The 23,094-nt window shown below is 42.4% G+C and overlaps 1 protein-coding gene across 1 annotated transcript in view; it reads right to left on the bottom strand.

The window, feature by feature from the left end:
* Positions 1-15,972, bottom strand: part of MINOS1 (mitochondrial inner membrane organizing system 1) — a 34,434-nt gene extending 18,462 nt beyond the window's left edge. Inside the window, exon 1 of the mRNA XM_005656034.2 lies at positions 15,753-15,972. Within this exon, the coding sequence (XP_005656091.2) occupies positions 15,753-15,816 (64 nt within the window). The 5' untranslated portion in view covers positions 15,817-15,972. The remainder of the gene's footprint in view (positions 1-15,752) is intronic.

Below are 23,094 nucleotides of genomic sequence, written 5' to 3'. Positions count from 1 at the left end.
AAGGATAACTGGATTCTGACTTCTCATAGCATAGCATAGTTTTGACCGTTTTTAAACTTACATAAATGGAGTCACACAGTATATACCCTGGCTCAACACTGTTGTGAATAGCTGTCGTTGTTCATTATCATTGCTGTATAGTATTCAACTGCATTAATATACCACTATTTACTTAATCATTCATTTTTTTTTTTTTTTAATTTTAGGGCTGCACCCACAGCATATGGAGGTTTCCAGGCGAGGGGTCAAATCAGAGCTACAGCTGCCAGCCTAGGCCACAGTCACAGCAATGCGGGATCCGAGACGTGTCTGCGACCTATACCATGGCTCACAACAATGCTGGATCCTTAACCCACTGAGGGAGGCCAGGGATTGAGCCCGCAACCTCATGGTTCCTAATCGGATTCACTTCCACTGCTCCACGATGGAAACTCCTACTTATCCATTCTGTTGATGGGCATTGGGTACTTTCCAATCAATGCTATATAAATAGGGTTCTGTCAACATTCAAGTGTCAGTAATTTGGTGAACACACATATGCATGTCTGCTGGGTATATATCTAGGCATGGAATTGCTTTGTCACAAGGTATACCTAAAGTTAGTAGATACTACTAGTTTTCCAAAGTGGTGACATTGATTCATGCTCCCTCAATTGAGTCTGAGGGTTCTGGTTGCTTATATCCTCACCAATACTGGTATATTTCATATTTTTTTCATTTCATGTTTCATCTTCTTGTATTTAAATAGCCTTTTTTTTTTTTTTTTTTTGCCATATCCATAGCGTGTGGAAGTTCCTGGGCCAGGGATTAAAGCCACACCAGAGCAATTACCCGAGCAACCACAGTGACAATACCAGATCCTTAACCTGCTGCACCACAAGGGAACTCCCTTAAATAACTTTTTTTTTTTTTTTTTGCTTTTTAGGGCTGCACCTGCAGCACAAGGAGATTCCCAGGCTAGGGGTCGAATTGGAGCTACAGCTGCCGGCCTAAGCCACAGCTCACAACAACGCCAGATCCTTAACCCAGTGAGCAAGGCCAGGGATCAAACCAGCAACCTCATGGTTCCTATTAGGATTTGTTCCTGCTGTGCCATGATGAGAATTCCTTAAATAACTTTTTGAGATATAACTTGTGCAGAATAAACCGTACCCTGTTGAAGTGTATAATTCAATGAGTTTGGAAGATGTATACTCCTGGGAAACTACCAGCACACAATCAAGAAAGAGTATGGCTATCACCTTCGTAAGGTTTCCTTATGTCCTTCTGCAATCCATCCTTCTCTCCACTCTTTGCCACAGGCAACCACTTATCTACTTTGTCATTACAGATTGGTTTGCATTTTCTATAATTTATATATAAATGGGATCATACAGAATGTACTCTTGTGTCTAGCTTCTTTCAACAGAATGATTTTGAAATATATATATGTTGTATGTTGTTTTTTTTTTTTTTTTTTTTTTTTTGCTTTTCAGGGCCACACTGTGGCATATGGAAGTTCCTAGGCTAGGAACTTCCTGGGATCAAATCAAAGCTGCAGCTGCCGGCCTATGCCACAGCCACACCAGATCAAGCCGCATCTGCAACTTACACCACAGATCATGGCAATACTGGATCATTAAACTACTGAGCAAGGCCAAAGATCGAACCCAAAACCTCATGGATACTAGTTGGGTTCTCTACCCACTGGGCCACCACAGGAACTCCACTTGTTACTTTTTATTACTGACTGTTCCCTTCTATGGATAATAGTACACATCTGTTTACCATTCACCTGTTAACGGACATCTGGGTTTTCCCCAGTATGGGGCCTTATGAATAAAGCTGCTATGAACATTCATATAAAGACTTTTTGTGAACATTTTTTCATTTCTCTTGGGCAAATAAATAACTAGGAGTAGAATGAGTAGATGGTATGTTTAACTTTGTAAGAAACTACCAAACAGTTCTACGAAATGAATGTGCCATTACACATTCCTATTAACAGTGCATAAGAATTCCAGCTGTTCCACATCCTAGTCAACCTCAGTGGCATCAGTCTTTTCAATAAGTGTAATGGGTGTGTAGGGGTATCTCGTTATGATTTTAATTTTAACTTCCCCAATATCCATTGATGTTGAACATCTTTTCATGCTCCTATTTGCCATCAGTACACCTTCTTTTGTAAAGAATATTTTCAAACATTTTACCAATTTTCTTATATGGACTATCTTCTTGTGATGGAATTTAAGAACTCTTTATTCTGGAAACAAGCCCTTTATCAGATATATGAATTGCAAATATTCTCTCCCATTCTGGGGCTTGTCTTTTTGTTCTCTTAATGGTGTCTTTCAAAAAGCAACTTTTAAATTTTCATCAAATCCAGTGTATCAATTTTTTTCCTTTGTGATTTTGCTTTTTTGTGACCTAAGAAATCTTTTTGAACTCAAAGTTACAAAGATTTTTTTCTCCTACATTTTCTTTTACATATTCTATAGTTTTAGCTTTCACATGTAGGTCTGTGATCCTTTCAATTTAATTTTTATGTGTCATAATGAGGTTTTTTTCTATATATGGATCCCAGTTATTTTAGCACAATTTGTTGAAAAGATTTTCCTTTTTCCATTAAACTCCCTTGGCATCTCTGTCAAAAATGAATTGACCATATATTTATGGGTCTACTTCTAGACACTAGCCAATCTCACCAATTTACATGTGTTTCCCTTTTCCAACACCACAATGTCTTGTTTACTGCAGCCTCACAATAAGTCTTGAAATCAGGTAATGTCAGTCTTCCAACTTAGTTTTTCTTTTAAAAAATTCTATCTGTTCTGGATTGTTTACACTTTCATATAGATTTTTTAATTAATTTCTTAATTTCTACAAGTATCTTTGAGCATTATTTTTCTTGCTGGAAAAACAGTGACAATATAAACTTCCTCACTGAATTGCTAGGAGAGAAAAATGGGGATAATATATTAGTGTGCCAAATACGGTGGCACATAACACACATTCAGTAATGTTAGCTTCCTCTCTCTTTCCCTCTTTAGACCTTTAAATAAACAGGATTCAATCTAGCAATGCCCTAACATTTCACTAGTGGGTCAATGGCCGTGGTAAAAATATTACCACACCAAACAACTTTTTAAAGTAAATATTTGTATTTTTACTTGGATTCAAATCTGAAATACACTTGCCAGAAAAAGCAATTCAGCATATTTACTAATAAACTGTTTCAGGCCACATTTTAGGAAAGCATAAAACCACAGCCAGCACAAAAATTTAAATATGTTTTCAAGTTCCAGAGAGTGCCTCATTACATTATTCTACAACACTAACAGAAAACGCTCCTCTAGCAAGATCGCAATGTTCCATTATTCATACTGCTGCTGCAAATGGAAAAAGTATTTCTGCTCCCAAACATTGTTTAGAAATACATATAACAAACAAAATATGGCTGGTAATTCAACAATTAACATGTACTAATTTGAAATCCAAACCTATAAACAACCAAAAGCCTTTGAAGTATTTTAGTTTAGCCTAATTGATATCACTCCATGAAATGGAGAGGTATCAGTTTGCAAACACAGGCTACGAAAGGCAATTTTTGGTGAGCCACCAATGCTTTGTGGTAACCCACATTTATCAGATGAACTGATACTTAAAGGGAAACAATAATTTGCTTTCCTTTCCATGACTATTCAATGGCCTCTTTCAGTATTTTTTTAAACATTAAAATGGTCTTAATCAATTTAACTGCACTTGATTATCAAATGAACACACAAAACCTGCTGGTTAATTCTAAGGTAGGTCAGCTGCTAAATTTTTTACTGTCCTACTTTCTTAACAATGAAGGAACATGGCCAAACCCTTTCTTTTCATAATGATGAACCTAGTATGGTAAAGAAATAACTTTCCTCTCTGCTGACGAAACTGCATATAACCAGTGACAAACCTCAGGACACACCAGAAATTAATAAACTGCATCATGTGACCTGGGCCCCCTCCTGCCTCTCCTGTCAACCCCAACTCCGCTCTCCATCACACAGGCTTGACAACACCCTAACAACCCCTGCATTTCAAGTTCTGTAAATGTAACTACTGCACTATCACCATTCCATCCATCTCCACTCACTCTGCCATCTTAGTTCTGGTTTCCTCTAAGCTGATCATTTCACCTTTGGCATGACTTTGCAAAATATACTAACCTATCCTCAGCCTTTTCCAATTCATGCTACTTTAGTGATCTTTCAACCACGTCATTCTAGGTACATACCCAAGAGAAATGAAAACATGTCCACATGAAAACTTGTATCCTTGGTCACAGCACCACTATTCATCATAGCCCAAGGGTATAAACAACCTAAATGTCCATCAACTGATAAATGGATAAACAAAATGTGGTACACCCATACCACAGAATATTATTTACCAGCAGATACCACCCAAAGCAATCTACAGATTCAATGCAATCCCTATCAAAATCCTATGGTTTTCTGCAGATATAGAAAATCCATTCTAAAATTCATATGGAATCTCAAGAGACCCTGAAAAGCCAAAAGAATCTTGAAAAAGGAGTTCCTGCTGCGGCACAATGGGTTAAGAATCCTACTGCAACAGCACAGGTCACTGCAGAAGCGCAGGTTTGATCCCCAGCCCAGCACAGGGGGTTAAAGGATCCAGAGTTGCCACAGCTGCGGCTCAGATTCAATCTCTGGCCCAAGAATTTCCATATGCTATGGGTGCAGCCATAAAAAATAATCTTGAAAAAAGAACAAATGTGGAGACACAGTTCCTGATTTCAAAACTTACTACAAAGCTACAATTATCAAAACAGTATAGTACTGGCATAAAGACAGATATATAGATCAATAGAAGAGAGAGCCCAGAAATAAACCCTTGCATTTACAGTCAAATGGTTTTTTACAAGGGTGCCAAGACCATTCAGTGGGGAAAGGCCTATCTTTTCAACAAATGGTCCTAGGAAAATTGGATATCCACATGCAAAAAAAAAATGAAATTGAGCACTTATCTGATACTATATACAAAAATTAACTTGATGTGAATCAAAAACCTATAAGACTCTTAAAGAAGTATTTCCTGTTGGGGCACAGCGGAAACGAATCTGACTAGGAACCATGAGGTTGTGGGTTCGATCTCTGGCCTTGCTCAGTGGGTTAAGGATCCGGCACTGCCATGAGCTGTGGTGTAGGTCAAAGACACGGCTCAGATCTGGCGTTGCTGTGGCTGTGGCACAGGCCAGCAGCTGTAGCTCTGATTAGACCCCTGGCCTGGGAACCTCCATGTGGATGCAGCCCTAAAAGGACAAAAGACAAAAGGCAAAAAAAAAACTCTTAAAGAAAATACAGGGCAAAAGTATCAGAACACTGAATTTGCCAATGATCTCTTGCACATGAACTCACAGGAAAAATATAAACATCGGTCTCTGCCTCCAGGTCTGGCACAGAGCTCCTAGGTCCCTTAGAATTTCCTGGGTGACAGGCATGTCTTTTGCTCTAATGAGGCAACTCTTGATGGGCTCCTGGAAAGCTTCAGGGGGAGCACTGGTCACCATAAAGACCAAACCATGCTTGGAATTTTCACCCCCATCTCCCCATCCTCCAAGAAGAGGAGAGGGACTGGAAATTGAGTGAACGATTAATCATGCCCGTGTAATGAAGCTTCATAAAAATCCCCAAAGTACGGGGTTCTGAGAGCCTCCATGCTGGGAGGGAGGTTCACCCCAAATCCACAGAAAAGGAAGCTCCTGCACTTGGAACCCTTTGGGACCTTGTTAAATATATCTCTTCACCTGGCTGTTCATCCATATTTTTTAGCATCCTTGATAATAAACTGGTAATCTAGTAAGTAAACTGTTTTCCAGAGTTCTGTGAGCCACTCTAACAAATTATTGAACCCTGGGAGGAAGTCATGGAACGTCTGATTCACAGCCAGTCAGTCAGAAGCACAACTAACTATCTGGACTTGTGACTGGCATCTGGAGTGGGAGTCTAACGGGTCTGAGCCCTTAACCCATGGGGACTGAGCCATCTCCAGTTAGTGTCGGAACTGAACTGAGTTATGGAACACCTAGCTGGCTTCAGAGAATAGCTTGGGGTAGAAAACCCATACATCTGATGTCAGAAGTACTGTGAGTATGAGAGGAGAGGAGAAAACAGGGAGTTTTTTCACAGCTCAGACACCAAAGGCATAGTCAACAAAAACAAAAATTTGACAAACTGGACTTGGTGAAAATTTTAAAATTCTAAGTATCAAAATATTGGGAATTTTCTTGTGGTGCCAGTGGGTTAAGGGTCCAGCATTTTCACTAAATCAGCTTGGGTCACTGCTCTGGCATGGGTCCATCTCAGGCCTGAGAACTTCCACATGCCATGGGCACCCCACCCCCAAAGAGATAATATCAGCAGGGTAAAAAAGCATGCCACATACATGAAAGAAAATACTTGCAAATCATAGACCTATAAGGGATTACTAACAAGAATATATAGAGAATCCTAAAATGCAACAACAAAGCAATTCAAAGGTGGACAAAGGACTTGAACAGACATTTCTCCAAAGAAGAGATATCAATGGCCGATAGGCATTTGAAGAAATGCTCAATATTGCTGATGATTAGAGAAATGGAAATCAAAGCTACAGCTAGATACTACCTTACACCGATCAGGATGGCCACTATAAATTAAAAAAAAAGAAAAGAAAACAAGTGTTGGTGAAAATATAAAGAAACTGGGACTCTTGTGCAGTATTGTTAGGAATGTTAAATGGTCCGGCCGCTGTGGAAAAGAGAATGACAGATTCTCAAAAAGTTCAAAATAGGGAGTTCCTATCGTGGCTTCCCAGCAGTTACTGAACCTGACTAGGATCCATAAGCAGGATGCGTGTTCGATCCCTGGCCTCGCTCAGTGTGTCAGGGATCTGGCATTGCCGTGAGCTGTGGTGTAGGTCGAAGACACAGCTTGGATTCCATGTTGCTGCAGCTGTGGTGTGGGCCGGCAGCTGTAGCTGTGATTTGACCCCTAGCCTGGGAACCTCCCTACGCTGCAGGCGCAGCCCTAAAAAGAAAAAGAAAAAAGTTCAAAATAGAATTGCCATATTATGTAACAAAACTACTTCTAGGTGTATATCCAAAAACTGAAAGCAGGGTCTCCAAGAGATAGCTGTATAACCATGTTCACCGCAGCATTATTCGCAATAGTTAAAATGCAGAAGCAACCCAACTGTCCATCAACAGGTGAATGTACAAATTACATTATGTACATTGCTCAATGTATAAATACATTATGGAATATTCAGCTTTAAAAAGGGAGGAAATTCTGGAGTTCCCTCGGGGCTCAGCAGGTTAAGGATCCAGCACTGTTACTGATGTAGCTCTGGTTACAGCTGTGGCACAGGTTTGATCCCTGGCCTGGGAATTTCCTCATGTTGCAGGTGCAGCCCCCCCACCCCACAAAAAGGAAGGAAATTCTGACATATACTACAACAAGAATAAACCCTGAAGACATAATGCAAAGTGAGATAAGCCAATCTCAAAAAGACAAATACTGTATGATTCCACTTATATGACGTACTTCAGAGCAGTCAAAATCACAGACAAAAAGTAAAATGGTGGTTGCCAGGGGCTGGGAGGGGGAGGGAATGGAGAGCTACTGTTAACTGGGTACAGAATTTCAGTTTTAAAAGATGAGTTATGGAGATATGACTCATAATGACTGCAAAACAATATGAACATATTTAATATCACTTAACAGTACACTTAAAAAGGTAGTTAAGATGGTAAAATTTAAATTTTACGAAAAAATTTTTATTGATGTACAGTTGATTTACAACATTGTGTTAGTTTCAGGTGTACAGCAAAGTGATTCAGTTACACACACATATACATTTATTCTGTTTCAGACTCTTTTCCAGTACAGGCTATTAGGAGATATTCCTGTGCTATACAGTAGCTCCCTGTTTATCTACTTTATAGACAGTAATGTGTATATGTTAATCCCAAACTATCCCCCTCAACCAAGATGGCAAATTTTGCCGTATGTAATTTATTTATTTATTTGCCACACCCACAGCATATGGAAGTTCCCGGGTCAGGGACGGAATCCAAGATGCAACTGTGGCCTATGCCACAGCTGCAGCAACGTTGGTTCCTTAATCCACTGTGCCAGGCCAGGAATCAAACCCACATTTCAGTAGTGACCCAAGCCACTGCAGAGACAACTGGATCCTTAACCCACTGTGCCACAGCAGGAAGTCCATTGTTATATGTATTTTAAAACAATTTTTAAAAACGAGGGGAAAATACCCCCAAGACTATGAGAATTAAAAGAGATAATGTACCGTGCTTAGCAGTGTCCCGCACCTGGTGAGTGCGCAATAAACAGCAGTCACTACCATCATTCCCCATCAGAGAAAGTCAAGTCTCTCTCTTCTAGGACACTGCCTTGACAATTTCTGAGGCCCGAAATGCAGACTTCCACCTATTAAAACACCTACATATTCTGTAAAATGGAACTTCAATGTCGCCACCTCCTTTTGACATTCCTCAAGAAGGTAAGCCCCTCAAGGGTGGGGTCAGTCCCCATTCGTCTGTGCACTCTCCAGGCTTTTTCACAAGGCCTGCTGTTAAACTGCTTGGGGAAGCACACAGTAAGGACAACTATTACAGATGCAAACTGGACTTCCACCCCCCACGACGGCCCTAATCAGAACAAACGTGTTAATTATTTTAACTTATGATTGCCATCCTACATTCGCATGCCTGTGGCCGGTATTTATCAAGTACAGGTAATGTACTAACTGCTCTACAGAGATTATCTCATTCTATCCTTACTTTTAACAACTACCATTTTATAGTTGAGGAAACTGAGGCACAGAGAAGTACTTATTAGTACATTTATTTATTTGTTTGTTTTTGTCTTTTTTGCCTTTTCTAGGGCCACACCTGCGGCATATGGAGTTCCCAGGCTAGGGGTCTAATTGGAGCTGTAGCTGCCAGTCTATGCCACAGCCACAGTAATGCAGGATCCGAGCTGCATCTGTGACCTACACCACAGCTCACGGCAATGCTGGATCATTAACCCACTGAGCGAGGCCAGGGATCAAACCCGCCACCTTATGGTTCCTCGTCGGATTCGTTAACCACTGAGCCACGACGGGAACTCCCTGGTACATTTATTTTTAATGCAAAAAATTAGTCAAAAGAAAAGGCATGTGAATGCTTCCACAGTCCACTGAGCAGAATACATTCTAGGGGCTGCTTACAAATGTCCATAGCTTGCATTTTCCCTTGTGCTTAACACATGTGGCTTGCAAGGACAGCCTTTTTCAGGAAAGTATCACAGCCTTGGGCAACCCCTCCCCTCAACCATGATTTCTCCTTCCCCTCTTTTATTTTTTTGACTGCACCCACAGCTTAGGGAAGTTCCTGGGCCAGGGATCGAATTCAAGCCACAGTCACTACGCCACAGCTGAGGCAAAGGCGGCAACACCGGGTCATAACCTGCTGCACCATGGTGGGAACAACTCCTTGCCCTCTTTTAGGTTTCCTGGCCAAAAGATGGATTACGACCAAATATTCCTGGAGTTTCCATTGTGGAAATAAATCTAACTAGTATCCATGACGACGCGGGTTCAATCCCTGGCCTCTCTCAGTGGGTCAGGGATCCAGAGTTGCTGTGAGCTGTGGTGTAGGTCACAGAAGCGGCTTGGATCCTGCGTGGCTGTGGCTGTGGCGTAGGCCAGCAGTTGTAGCTCTGATTCATCCATCCCCTAGCCTGGGAACTTCCATATGCCAAGAATGTGGCCCTAAAAAGCCAAAAAAAAAAAAAAAAAAAAAAAAGACTAGATATTCCTTACTCTGGTCTTGCAGTGGGAATGGAATGTGGGGAAAAAAGGGGCATAGCCAACTTTACAGGTTTTCAAGTCGCATTAAGGATTCCCAAGGCCTCCAAATACATCCACAAACTACTGGAATGAGATTTTCCTCGAAGCTTCCTCCAGAAAATCTGCAAATATGGGGCCCTGGCCTCTGCCACACAGACATTAAATTGGCCATTAGGTCACAGCCTGCCAGCACGGGTTTTCTACATTCAGGACTCTGAGGGCAATGACAATGCTTCCATGACCCACTCTTGTGGGGCGTAGAAATTCTCAAGGTGCAGGGAAGGACCTCCAAAATTCTCATAACTCAGTGATTTTCTCATCTCCTAAAATCTTATTTTCCCTGGGAAACAGAAAATAGATAGAACCTCCAATCCAGTCCAGACAAACACAAGGTGAGGGCACCCGCTCTGTCTCAGCATTGTCACTGCTGTGGCTCGGGTGTGATCCCTGGCCTGGGAACTTCCACATGCCACAAGCGTGAGCCAAAAAAAATGAGAAAAGAGCATGTGTCTTATTCATGCAGGTACACACAAAACTAACTACTCAGTATGTACAAGGAAAATAAATGGCACAGCCCTTGAACTGGGTGGGAAAGAAAACCAGAGCAATGGATATATCTGATAAAACTTAAAAATAAATTCACAAAATTAGCAAAAACCATTAATGATGCATTCACATAAAACTAACAGAACATGCTCTTCATAAAATATAATGTTCTTCACTCCTTTTAATTTCCTGCAACAAGGCTTTGGCACCACCACTTAAACCAACATCACCTTCTACTTGTTTAAATAAAAAAGTGCTCTCTGGTTTATGTTTCTTTGTTGACAACCCCCAAACATTTCTAACACTGCTTTATTTTTAAGATTATTGAGGAGTTCCCATCACAGCTCAGTGGTCACAGACCCAACTAGTATCCATGAGGAAGCAGGTTCGATCCCTGGTCTCACTCAGAGGGTTAAGGATTTGGTGTTGCCATGAGCTGTGGTGTAGGTCGAAGATGTGGCTCAGATCTGGTGTTGTTGCTGTGGCTTAGGCCAGTGACTGCAGCTCCAGTTTGACCCCTAGCCTGGGAACTTCTATATGCTGTGGCTCTAAAAAAACAAACAAACAAAAAGATTATTGAAAATAATTTAAAAGCTGAGATGAAATAAAAAGTTGGTAAAAGTTCCAAGAGTAAAGGACATATGATCAAATTCACATGAAATCTGCCTTACTTGGACTTTTCAAACTTAAATGCTAATTCACTCAGTTAGTAGCAAACATGGGCAGAGAATAGAGTCTATGAGAGTCTCAGCAATACCTGTCATTCATTTAACAGTAATTATTAATGCCTCCTCTATGCTGGAGGCTGGAGGTCAACAGTGAACAAAACAGCCTCTGGTTCTCAAGATTATATTCTACGGAGGAAGGACAAAGGAAGTAAATAAATTGCAGGGGAGTTCCCTGGTGGTCTACTGGTTAGGACCTGGCACTTTTACAGCTGTGCCCTGGATTCAATCCCTGGTCTAGGAACTGAGATTCCACATCAAGCCACTGCACATCATGGGATGGAAGGGAGGGAGGGAGAAGGAGAGAGAGAGGAAGGAAGGGAGGGAGGGAGGAAGAGAGGAAGGAAAGAAAAAAAGAAAGGGAGAAAGAGAGAGAAAGAAACTACAAATTCCAAGTGATGACAGGAACTATTAAGAAAAACTAGTGATGGGATAGGGAATAAACAGGACAACTAAAAACTTTTTTTTTTTTTTTGTCTTTTTAGGGCCACATCTGCAGCATATGGAGGTTCCCAGGCTAGGGGTCCAATTGGAGCTGTCGCCGCTGGCCTACACCACAGCCACAGCAACGCAGGATCTGAGCCATGTCTGCAACCTATACCACAGATCACAACAATGCCAGATCCTTAACCCATTGCAGGGATCGAACCTGCTTCCTTGTGGGTACTGGTAAGATTCGTTGCTGCTGAGCCACGACGGGAACTCCAGGACACCTCAAAACTTCTTACATGCCAAGAGTTATTTTCGAAAAAAGACACTAAACTCAAACCTTATGGAATGAACTAAGCAATGCAAAAGGGAGGCAGTGGCGGGAATGAAAATAGAGGCCAAAGAGAAGGGTAAAAAAATGGAGAAGGAAAAGAAAAGAATAAGAACTGAAAGAAGAGAGAGATGTATAATGAACACCAGCCTACTGTGCCCACTACAGGGAGACAAGTGTTTTGTTTTGTTGATTCAAGGGCTCAATCCATCAAGTCAAACCACATTAGAACCTACCTACCCCAATATCACACACAAATAAAGGGATATTTTAAAACCATAATTGAGGGGGAATAAAAACAGCTCTTCTTAATGATAACAAAGGGAGGAGGAGCGGTATTTACAGATAAATGCAGCTCTTCCTACGAACAAAAGCACATGAAAACTTTCTATTAAGACATTACTCAAGCTTCAGAGTAAGAGATTCTTGAAGAATAGTTTAAAGAACTACTGCCTAAAGTACATACTTGTGAGACCTCTTTAACTCAGCTGTACAGTATCTAGGCTAAAGCAGAACAATTAAAATAGTCATTTTTCAGCAAACCAAGGGGAAAAGAATGAAAACACTAAGAATAAGGCAACGAAACAGAAAAGTGCTCACAAAGGGAGCTAGGCATTCACCTTGACCTCCCTTCAGTCTCCCTCAGGCCAGAGGATATGAGACTGTCGACCTGCAGCTGGAGGCCCATGGTGGCTCTTCCTCCCTGACTGCATCTTCTACAAAACCTCCACCTGCCTCATGGCAGGCTGCCATTGCCGGAGTCCCCATCTCCATCCTGAAGTACCAGAAAAGCGAGCTGCCAGAGAGGTTTAAGGAGGTGTAGAAGCTCGCTGACCATAGGAATAAAAACTGACACACTCACTAAAGAGCATTCAAATACCTCTCAAATACCTCTTAGATGGAAACCTCCCCAAACTACCCTTACACACTTCATTCTCATACACTTTCTCTAAGCCCACTGCGTAAGGGTCAAACCCTCAAAACCTGAACTCAGCTTCTCCCTCTTCTCAACTTCATTATCACTGTCAAACAAATGCAACCACGTAAGCAGAAAAGCGACCAAAATTATGAGCTTTTTCCTCACTACAGTCTTGCTCCTCCCACCTGGCATGATTAGGTGTAATTTAGTGTAAATGAGGTACACGCACACCCCTCCTGCTTTACTTCCAAATTCTGATCAATGACCTCACCCCTTAACTAAGTTCTAACCTCGGAGTCATCTTTAAAGAGATGAAATGAGGCAAAGCTAACCAGTTGGAGAGATCAAGAAAACAGCATTTACGGAGTTCCTAGGACGTACTTGGCCTGCGCTGGCCTAGGAGGTGGGTATTACTACCGCCCTTGTATAAAGGGGGGGAAAATGTCTGAAGTTTCTCAAACATACCCATTCCCTTCCGGTCTAACAGCTCAGACAGCACCTCCCATTCACAGTGCTGTTAGCCTCCTTGTTTGTAAACACTGCCAGAACAATCACACCGAAATTCCATTGACATCACATCAGTTCCCTGTTGAGGGCAGTGAAAGGCCTCCTGCGTCTCTATTTGCCCAGACCTCAATACATATTTATTGCTTAAAACCATCTCATGATTCCCCACCAGCCTGGACTTAATGAGCTCTGGGAGCAGAAAGAGTTGTTGAATATGCAGCCCGCCTGTGAAAAAGCCAAAGAAAGACAACTCTAAAGCTTTCAAGATAAAGTAGAATCTCTCTGAGATATTTCACAATTGTGACTCCACCCAAACCAGTCTTCTTTAGGGAGTAGGGGGCACTGAAATTAGAATGTCTGGATTCTAACCCCAGCTCCTCCACTTCTAGCCACTTAACCTCTCCAAGCTTCAATTTCCTCCTCCATACAGGTTCAATCAGCCTATGCTCAAGTTCTTCCACCCTCCCTGACCATCCAAGTCATTACCCAAAGCCCAGACGAAGGCCCATTTACCTCACAAACTCTTACTGGATGACCTCAAACCACAACACCACTTAGCTGATTTATAATAATAGCTCTACAGCAAAAACAGTCTGAATCATTCATTTTGATTTTTATCTATACTTCTGGATCAGCATCTTCATTTAATTATTCGACCTGTATACACCCCCCCAGCGATGCCCCACTCACGAATGACAGTGACACTACTCACCGCCTCAAGTGATCATCAGTGGCACAATATTAATAAATTATCACTACCACCATTTACTGAATACATATAAGTGCCAGGCACGGTATATTTTGTATATATTTCTGTCCTTCACTCTTTACAGGCCAGCGACCTATACTGCAACTGCAGGATCCTTTAACCCACTGCACTGGGCCAGGGATCAAGCTGGCCCTCCGCAGTGACCCAAGATGCTAGAGTCAGATTCCTAACTCACTGTGCCACAGCAGGAACTCCAAGATGGTAATATTATTATTGCCAATTTATAAATGAAAAAAACAGGCTCAGAGAGGTTAAATAATTTGTCCCAAATCACACAGCTGGTAAAGAGGATGAAGAGGTAGCTGTGATAAATTACTTTATTTATTGACTCATTCTCAACAATTTTCATCAAGCACTCTTGCGGTGGGGGGTGGGGGGCTGGGGATACAGCAGTGAATAAACCAGCAAACATCCCTGCTCTCAAGGACCTTACCATTTTATTTCTTTTCCAATACCTTCTTCATTCAAGGGCACAGTCCTAAATTCTCTTAAATACCCCCCCTTTTTGTCTTTTTAGACTCACACCTGTAGCATATGGAAGTTCTCAGGCTAGGGGTCCAATTGGAGCTGTAGCTGCGAGCCTACACCACAGCCACAGCAACGCAGGAACCGAGCAGCCTCTGTGACCTACATCACAGCTCAGGCAATGCCGAATCCTTAACCCACTGAGCAAGGCCAGGGATCGAACAGGGGTCCTCATAAATACTAGTCAGGTTCGTTAACCACTGAGCCACGACAGGAACTCCAAATTCTCTTAAATACTCTTAGGATTTCCATACAAGAATATCAAATTTAAATAATAAAAATCAGTATCTAAGAAAGAGCATGGAATTTGAAGCCAGGAAGCCTGGGTTAAATTCCCAACTTTGCCATTGATTAGTCCCTGGGCAAAGCCCTTCAGCTGACTCTCACTTTCACGACCTGTATAATGAGTTAAGCTGCACACCCAGCACAGTCTGGCACTTAGCAAATGAGTTTCTTTCCTTCTTTCCTCCTGCCCTCCATGCAATGACTTCATAATTTGTGTCGTCACTGAGCACGTGTTAAAAGGCTACCCGAGTCATACGAAGGACTGGAAAGTGACCAATCTCTTACTTTCAAGGTAATTCTCATTTCAGATCACCGTCACTAAGTCTCCGATTTCAGGCCCCAAACTACTCTGATGCCAATAAATCAGGTTATAAATCGGAAATGACAGCAACTCACGTTAGGGCTTGGCAGTATCTCTAAAATGCTTCCGACTTTTGATTCAGTTGGGCCGGAATGTGGCCTCCTGACCAGGCTGCACGCCCGGTGCGAGAGATGTGACACCAGGGAGGAGAATTTCCAGCCACTGGCTCAAGGTTGTGTCCCACATACCGTCTTAACTCGCAGTGCTCCGCAATTCTCCTGCCACCTGCCAATCTGACCCCCACTCCCTCGGGACTGCAACCCCAACCCTCCCGCTTCGGGCGGCGGCCCAGGCTCCTCGGGCTCGCGTCCCCCGCCGCCCGAGTGACCTCCCGCCCGGGCTTGGGCAGCTCGCCCTGACCTGAGGGGCTAGAATAGGCCGGACGGCCTGACCTCTCTTGGGGTTTCCCCTCCACCCTCCGGGTCAGCGGAGCCTTTGGCCGGCTGCTTGGCTACCGGAGACGAGGAACCCCTTACCTATCTTCACGACCGCATCCGCCAAGCACCGGTCCCACTTCCTGCCGAGCTCTGAATCCGACATGTTCCCCACCCGCAGCTCCAGCTTTCCGGACGGTCGGGCCCCGCGCTCAGACCCAAGGCAAATCTCGCGAGAGCCGGCCGCCGTTTCCAGGCCCGGAAGGCGGATGCCGGCGGGCCAGATATCGCGAGATGCTCTGACTGCTTCCGTACTTTCCGGCTTTTTTTTCAGTTGGTAGTCAAGGTGACGGGTTGCTGGGAGGCCTGAGGTGACCCTGACCTTGGAGCCGCGCCTACCTAAGGGTTGCGAAGCAGGTTGCCTAGGCGACATCCAGACCCTTGTCTGGAAGGCCCTTCCAACACACCAGCTCCCATTGTTGGCCTTGGACGTTCCCAGGGCAAGTGAGGGCACAGCGTTGGATTCATTCATTTACTTACTCATCTTGACTTTTTCTACGCCGTCATTTACTCACTTATTGCAGTGGAACTCCCGCCTTCCCCACTAACACAGGTATTGCTCTGGCAAATGTCATCTATTGCCAAATCACATGGACGCGTTTTGACCTCTGTACAGCCTTGGACACAGCTGTTCTTGCGTGCTTCATCCTGGCTTGTCTTCGACTTCTCTTTATTCTTTTGACCCCCCAGAATACCAGTCTTTGCTAATTCTCCTCTGACTTCTCGCCTTTTTAGAGGTCCTTCCAGGGCTGCTTTTTCTCTGCCAGCTGATGAGTGTGTCAGTTCTCTGGGTTCCATCAATCCTCTATAATTACTCTCCCTGAGTAACTGCAAACATTGTCAAATTCTATTTCCAGATCACGCATCTACCTAAATCTTCCTATTCATAATGCAGCCTGTTTGCTAGTATCTTTGACTGTAGTTTTCTCTTCCCGTTTGCATTCTCCCGCATATCAACAAATGCAAATTTGACCATATTACGCCTCTGATTTGAAGCTGTCAGTGACTCCCATTCATCTACTGGTTATATCCAAGCTTCAGTGAGTTCATTCTAGGAAGCCTGTAATAATAGAACATAGAGCCTCTCCTTCATCCACTAATAGAGCTGGGAGCTCACCTCCATCTTCTTACTGTCAGAGGTGCTCAACTACCCCATAGGATTTTCTATGTTGTATTGAGACATCTTTTTATGGATATTTGTATCTGCCTGTAAAACGAGGAGGTCACTAAAGGCCTGAGCTGCCCCTTCTTCATCTGCACATACCCAGTTCAGAGCACAGTGCCTTGGACAGTAGGATCTTCTGTGAAATATTTGTTAAACTGAATTGAATTCATTTACTTACTCATTTATTCCTGACATCTTAAACAGCAGAGCTGCTATACTAATCCTTGCTGTGTTAGAGCCTCTTCTTTCAGGAAGACTTTGTCCCTTACCCCACCCCCCTTCATCCAACTCCTAGCTGAGCTATAAATCAGATTGTATTGCAGTTGTTTGTGTGTCTCTTGGATGTGACTGTGATCTCCTTGAGAATGGAGGCTATGTCATTTCTATATCCCTGATGACTAGCATAGAGCCTAGTATATATTGGACTCTCAATTCAATAACAGCTTTTTTTTTTTTTTTTTTTTTTTTGGCTACGCCCACAGCATAAGGAAATTCCCAGGCCAGGGATCAAACCTGAGCCACAGCAGTGACAATGCCAGATCCTTAACCACTAGGCCACCAGGGAACTCCTCAATAACTGCCTTTTTTCTTTTCCTTTTTAGGGCTGCACCATTGGCACATGGAAGTTCCCAGGCTAGGGCTCGAATCAGAGCCCTACACCACAGACAGCCACAGCAATGTGGCATCTGAGCTGCATCTGAGACCTCACCAAAGCTCAGGGCAATCCCAAATCCCCCACCCACTAAGCAAGTCCAGGGATCGAACCCTCATCCTCATGAATGCTAGTCGTATTTGTTTCTGCTGCACCACAATGGAAACTCCCGATAACTGCTTTTTGAATGGATGTAAGAATGAATAGATAAATGATTAACCAACCGATTAATTGAATTAGAGGGGAAAAGGCTCTTTTCTGGAAGAAGTTTATAGTGTAGTATTTGTGTTGAAAAAGAGAAGGGAAATTAACTTCACTAAATATCTGTGGTGTGTCACAAATACCACCAGGCATCTCATATAATTTTATCCTCATAGCAGGTTGAGATTAGTATCTTCATTTTCAGAGTTGGAAACTAAGTCTCACACACGTTAAGTCATATGGAAGATGCACAAGGCTTTGCATTGTATAGATTCAGAAACTGACAGAGGCATTTTTATTGGATTCAAGAGAGTTGTAAACTTTTATAGAAGGCAGAGAGTACATTATGAAAGCAATCAGAGGCAGATGGTATAGCATGCATTCTGGAGCCAGGCTGTCTGGGTTCAGATCCCAGCTTTTTCACAGTTTGTATCTATTATTCTCTCTTTCCATGGTTCCTTTCCCAATACAATGCTTTGTTCATTGCTGTATTCCGCAGCCCTAGAACATTATCTGACACATAGTGTTTGATAAATATATCTTGGCTGAATGAGTAAAATAAATGAAAACTCTGAAGTTTGTATAGTTCTTGAAGAACAAAGACCAATACAAGCAAGAAAAAAATTTTTTTTGGCCATGCCCTCAGCATGTGGAAGTTCCTGGGCCAGGGATCAAACCTGTGCCATAGCAATAACCTGGGCAACTGCAGTGACAATGCCAGATCCTTAACCTACTGTGCCACAAGGGAACTCCAAGAAAAATATTTTCTTGAAGAATATTTTTTTAAAAAACAAAAAATAAATAAACAGGTAAATAAATAGGAGTTCCCGTCATGGCTCAGTGATTAACGAATCCGACTAGGAATCATGAGGTTGCGGGTTCCATCCCTGCCCTTGCTTAGTGGGTTAAGGATCTGGCATTGCCGTGAGCTGTGGTGTAGGTCACAGATGCGGCTCGGATCCTGAGTTGCTGTGGCTCTGGCATAGGCTGACAGCTACAGCTCCAATTGGACCCCCAGCCTGGAAACCTCCATATGCCGCGGGAGTGGCCCCGGAAAAGGTAAAAAGACCAACAAATAAATAAATAAATAAATAACAGCAATACAAAAAAAAAAAAAAAAACCTAACAAAACCAGCAGTGTACTCTTTGTAAACTTAGTTACATTCAAAATTATTAAAAATAGATTTCTCAGTGTTGGAGAATGAAGTTACAAACTCCTTGAGTATGAACTCACGGTATATAATGTAATAGAGATAGACATTATAGTGTGTGTGTGTGTGTGTCCCAATCCTATCTATTGAGAGGGCCTAGAAACAATGACACACTAGTAGCAATTAGAGCCTAGATCTTGTCGTCTTCTTTTTCTTTTTCTTTTTAGCGCTGCACCCGAGGCATATGGAGGTTCCCAGGCAAGGGGTCTAATTGGAGCTGCAGCAGCCGGCCTACATCTCAGCCACAGCAATGCAGGATCCAAGCCATGTCTCCGACCTACACCACTGCTCATGACAATGCCAGATTCTTAACCCACTGAGAGAGGCCATGGATTGAACCTGCAACCTCATGGTTCCTAGTTGGATTCCTTTCCACTGCACCACAACAGGAACTCCGATCTTGTTTTCTAAATACCATTCTTTTCTAAAAGGACTCAGGGCTCCCTAGAAAAAAGACCAAGACTCGGGGGCTCGAGCAGGGAAAATTCAAGATGATCCTGGAATATCCTCATCTTCTTCTTTTTCTTTGCTGTACCCATGGCACGTAGAAGTTCCCTGGGCAGACGTCAAAGCCTCTGCACAATGGTGACTGGAGCCACAGCAATGACAGACCCAAATCCTTAACCTGCTGAGCCATCCCTGGAATATCTTCTTATATCACAAAGAAAGGGAGTTCCCTTTGTGGCTCAGCAGGTTAGGAACACAACTGGTATCCATGAGGGTACAGGTCTGATCCCTGGCCTCACTCAGTGGGTTAAGGATCCAGCGTTGCCACAAGCTCTGGCGTTGGTCACAGATGCGGCTGGGTTCTGGGCTTTGGCTGTGGTGTAGGCCAGCAACTGCAGCTCCAATTCGACCCCTAGCCTGGGAACTTACATATGTCGCAGGTATGGCCCTAAAAAGAAAAAAAAAAAAGAGGTCTTCAAAGGATGATAATGTCACATCAAAATGTTTCACTAACTACAAACTGTCTAAAGAATTGCTTGTTTCTCTTTTTTTATTTTTTAAATTTTTTCCGCTGTACAGCATGGGGACCAGAATTGCTTGTTTCTTAATTGGAACCTTTGCCTGAGTTGTTATTATCATCATTACGACTTCTCCCAATTCTATGGAGCAAATTTCACAAAGAACTTTGCATTTCCAGTGAGTAAAGACAGAGTTGTAATAAAGCAATTTCACGGTAAGAGAGCCAGCATCTTTTTACACTGGATGGAAGAAAAATGAAAAAACAAAAACTCAAAGAGAATGGATTTTAGCCTCAACTAGTTAATCAGCTAAACATAAGCTCTTTGTTTAGTTTACTAGGTTGTAAATCCAGCTTCATTAACAGCACAGATTAGAGTATTTTATAGCACAGCACCTGCATAAATAAAGCTCTTTTAGATTCCAGTAATTTTTTTCAGTTTCCCTTCAATTAAAAACTAATTCTTAAGTGGAGATTCACATTTTTTGTTTCCTATCTTCTTTCACTATGGGGGTCTTACATTGTTTTGGCCCTTCAGTAATGTGTGCCGAATCAAACAGCTACTTAAGAAGCTTCCTTGTTTGGTTCCAAAGCCCCGGTGGCTGTCCAATTGTTATTTTTTTGTGGGGGTTTTTGATTTTTTTTTCTTTTTTGCCACACAAGCAGTATGTGGGAATTCCTGGGCCAGGGATCAAACCTACACCACACAGGAGCAACAAGAGTCACTGTGGTGCGAACATAGGAGCCTCAACCCGACATGCAATCAGAGAATTATCTGTTTTTTATTCTTTGTGTGTGTGTGTGTGTGTGTGTGTGTGTGTGTGTGTGTGTGTGTGTGTGTAGGGGGCAGAATTATAACAAACATACAGGAAAAGTGCTAAAAACGTAAATGCAAAATAACAAATTATTAAAAAACAAACACTACTAGCACCTCAGAAGCCCACTCCCTGGTGTGTCCTTTGCCAGATCATATACCTTGCCTTCTGCCAACATAACCACTATTCTGGCTTTTATGTTATTCAAATCCTTGCTTTTCCTTCAGTGTTGTTGCCTGATTATGCATCATTAAACAATGGGGTTTAATTTTATCTGGTTTTGAATGGGATTGTACAATCTGTAGCCTAAATTATTTGACATATTTTGCTTATTATAATGCTTCACGATTCATCCACGTTTCTGTGTGTATAGTCCATTCTTGATTCTTTTTTTTTTTTTTTTTGTCTTTTTCTAGAGCTGTACCTGAGGCATATGGATGTTCCCCAGGCTAGGGGTCCAATCGGAGCTGTAGCCGCCGGCCTACTCCACAGCCACAGCAACGCAGGATCCAAGCCATGTCTGCGACCTACAGCCGGAGCCTTAACCCACTGAGCTAGGCCAGGGATCAAACCCTCAACCTCATGGTTCCTAGTCAGATTTGTTAACCACTGAGCCACCACAGGAACTCCATTCTTGATTCTTTACTCTATAGTATTCCATTGTATTCTCTCCCTAATTTGTATTTGTTTTTTATTGAGGTATCATTGATTTACAATGATTCAGGTGTATAGCAAAAGTGATTCAGTGTGTGTATATATATATATATATATATATATATATACACACACACACACACACACACACACGTTCTTTTTCAGATACTTTTCCATTATAGGTTATTACAAGATACCGAATATATTTCCCTATGCTATACAGTAGATCCTTGTTAATCTGTTTTATATGTAGTAATGTGTAACTGTTAATCCCAAATTCCTAATGTATCCCTCCTTCCACTTCAAACTTTGGTAAACATGAGTTTGTTTTCTATACCTGTGAGTCTATTTCTGCTTTGTAAATAAGTTCATTTGTATCTTTTTTAATTTTTAAATTTTTTTTTCTGTCTTTTTGGGGCTGCACCCACGGCATGTGGAGGTTCCCAGACTAGGGGTCCACACCAACGTTGCATCCTTAACCCACTGAGTAAGGCCAGGGATTGAACCCGAGTCCTCGTGGATACTAGTTGGATTTGTTAACTTCTGAGCCACGACAGGAACTCCTCTTTCTTAATTTTTTAATTTTTAGTTTTGTTCTTTTTATGGCCGCATCTGGGGCACATGGAAATTCCCAGACCAGGGGTCGAATCAGAGCTGCAGCTGAGGCCTAGGCCACAGCCACAGCAGCACCAGATCTGAGCCTCTTCTGTGACCTACACCACAGCCTGTAGCAATACCAGATCGAGGCCAGGGATAGAACCCACATCATCACAGAGGCAAGGTTGGGTCCTTAAGCCACTGAGCCACAATAGGAACTCCTGTATCATTGTTTTTAGATTCCACATAGAAGTGATAGCATATAATATTTGTCTTTGTCTGACTTACTTCACTTTGTATGATAATCTCTAGGTCCATCCATGTTGCTGCCAGTGGCATTATTTCATTCTTTTTATGGCTGAGTAATATTCCAGCGTGTGTGTGTGTGTGTGTGTGGTGTGTGTGTGTGTGTGTGTGTGTGTATCACATCTTTTCTTTTTTTTTTCTTCTCTTTTTTTACCTGTGACTGTAGAGGTTCCCATGCCAGGGATCGAACCTGAGCCACAGGAGAAACCTAGCTCCTGTAGCGACAATGCCAGATCCTTAACCCGCTGTGCCACAAATGAACTCCCCTTTTTGTTTTTTTTTTTTTTTTTTTTTTTTTAAGGGCTGCACCTGCGGCATATGGAAGTTCCCTGGATAGGGATCGAATTGGAACTACAGCTTCAGGCCCACACCACAGCCACAGCAACACAGAATCCGAGCTGTTTCTGCAATCTACACCACAGCTCAGAGCAACATCAGATCCTTAACCCACTGAGTGAAGCCAGGGATCGAACCTGTGTCCTCATGGATCCCAGTCTGGTTCATTAACAACTGGGCCATGAAGGGAACTCCCCCCTTTTTTCTTTATTCCTAAAAAAAAAAAAAAACAACAAAAATAAAAACAAAAGAAAACCTCTTCTTTATTCATTCATCTGTCAATGAACATTTTTGTTCCTTCCATGTCTTGGCTCATAATTTGTTTATATATTCTACTCTCCATGGGTGCTTGGGTTATTTCCAATTCGGTGCTATTAGCAGTAAGGCTCCTCCTTCTCATACACGTATCCTGGTGCACACTGGCATACATTTTATATGATATATAACTGGGGAGAGCAGTGGGGTGTGCTTAGCTTCAGCTTT

Source organism: Sus scrofa, chromosome 6 (assembly GCF_000003025.6).
Source record: "Sus scrofa isolate TJ Tabasco breed Duroc chromosome 6, Sscrofa11.1, whole genome shotgun sequence".
NCBI lineage: Eukaryota > Metazoa > Chordata > Mammalia > Artiodactyla > Suidae > Sus > Sus scrofa.
This window is presented reverse-complemented; position numbering and strand designations above follow the sequence as displayed.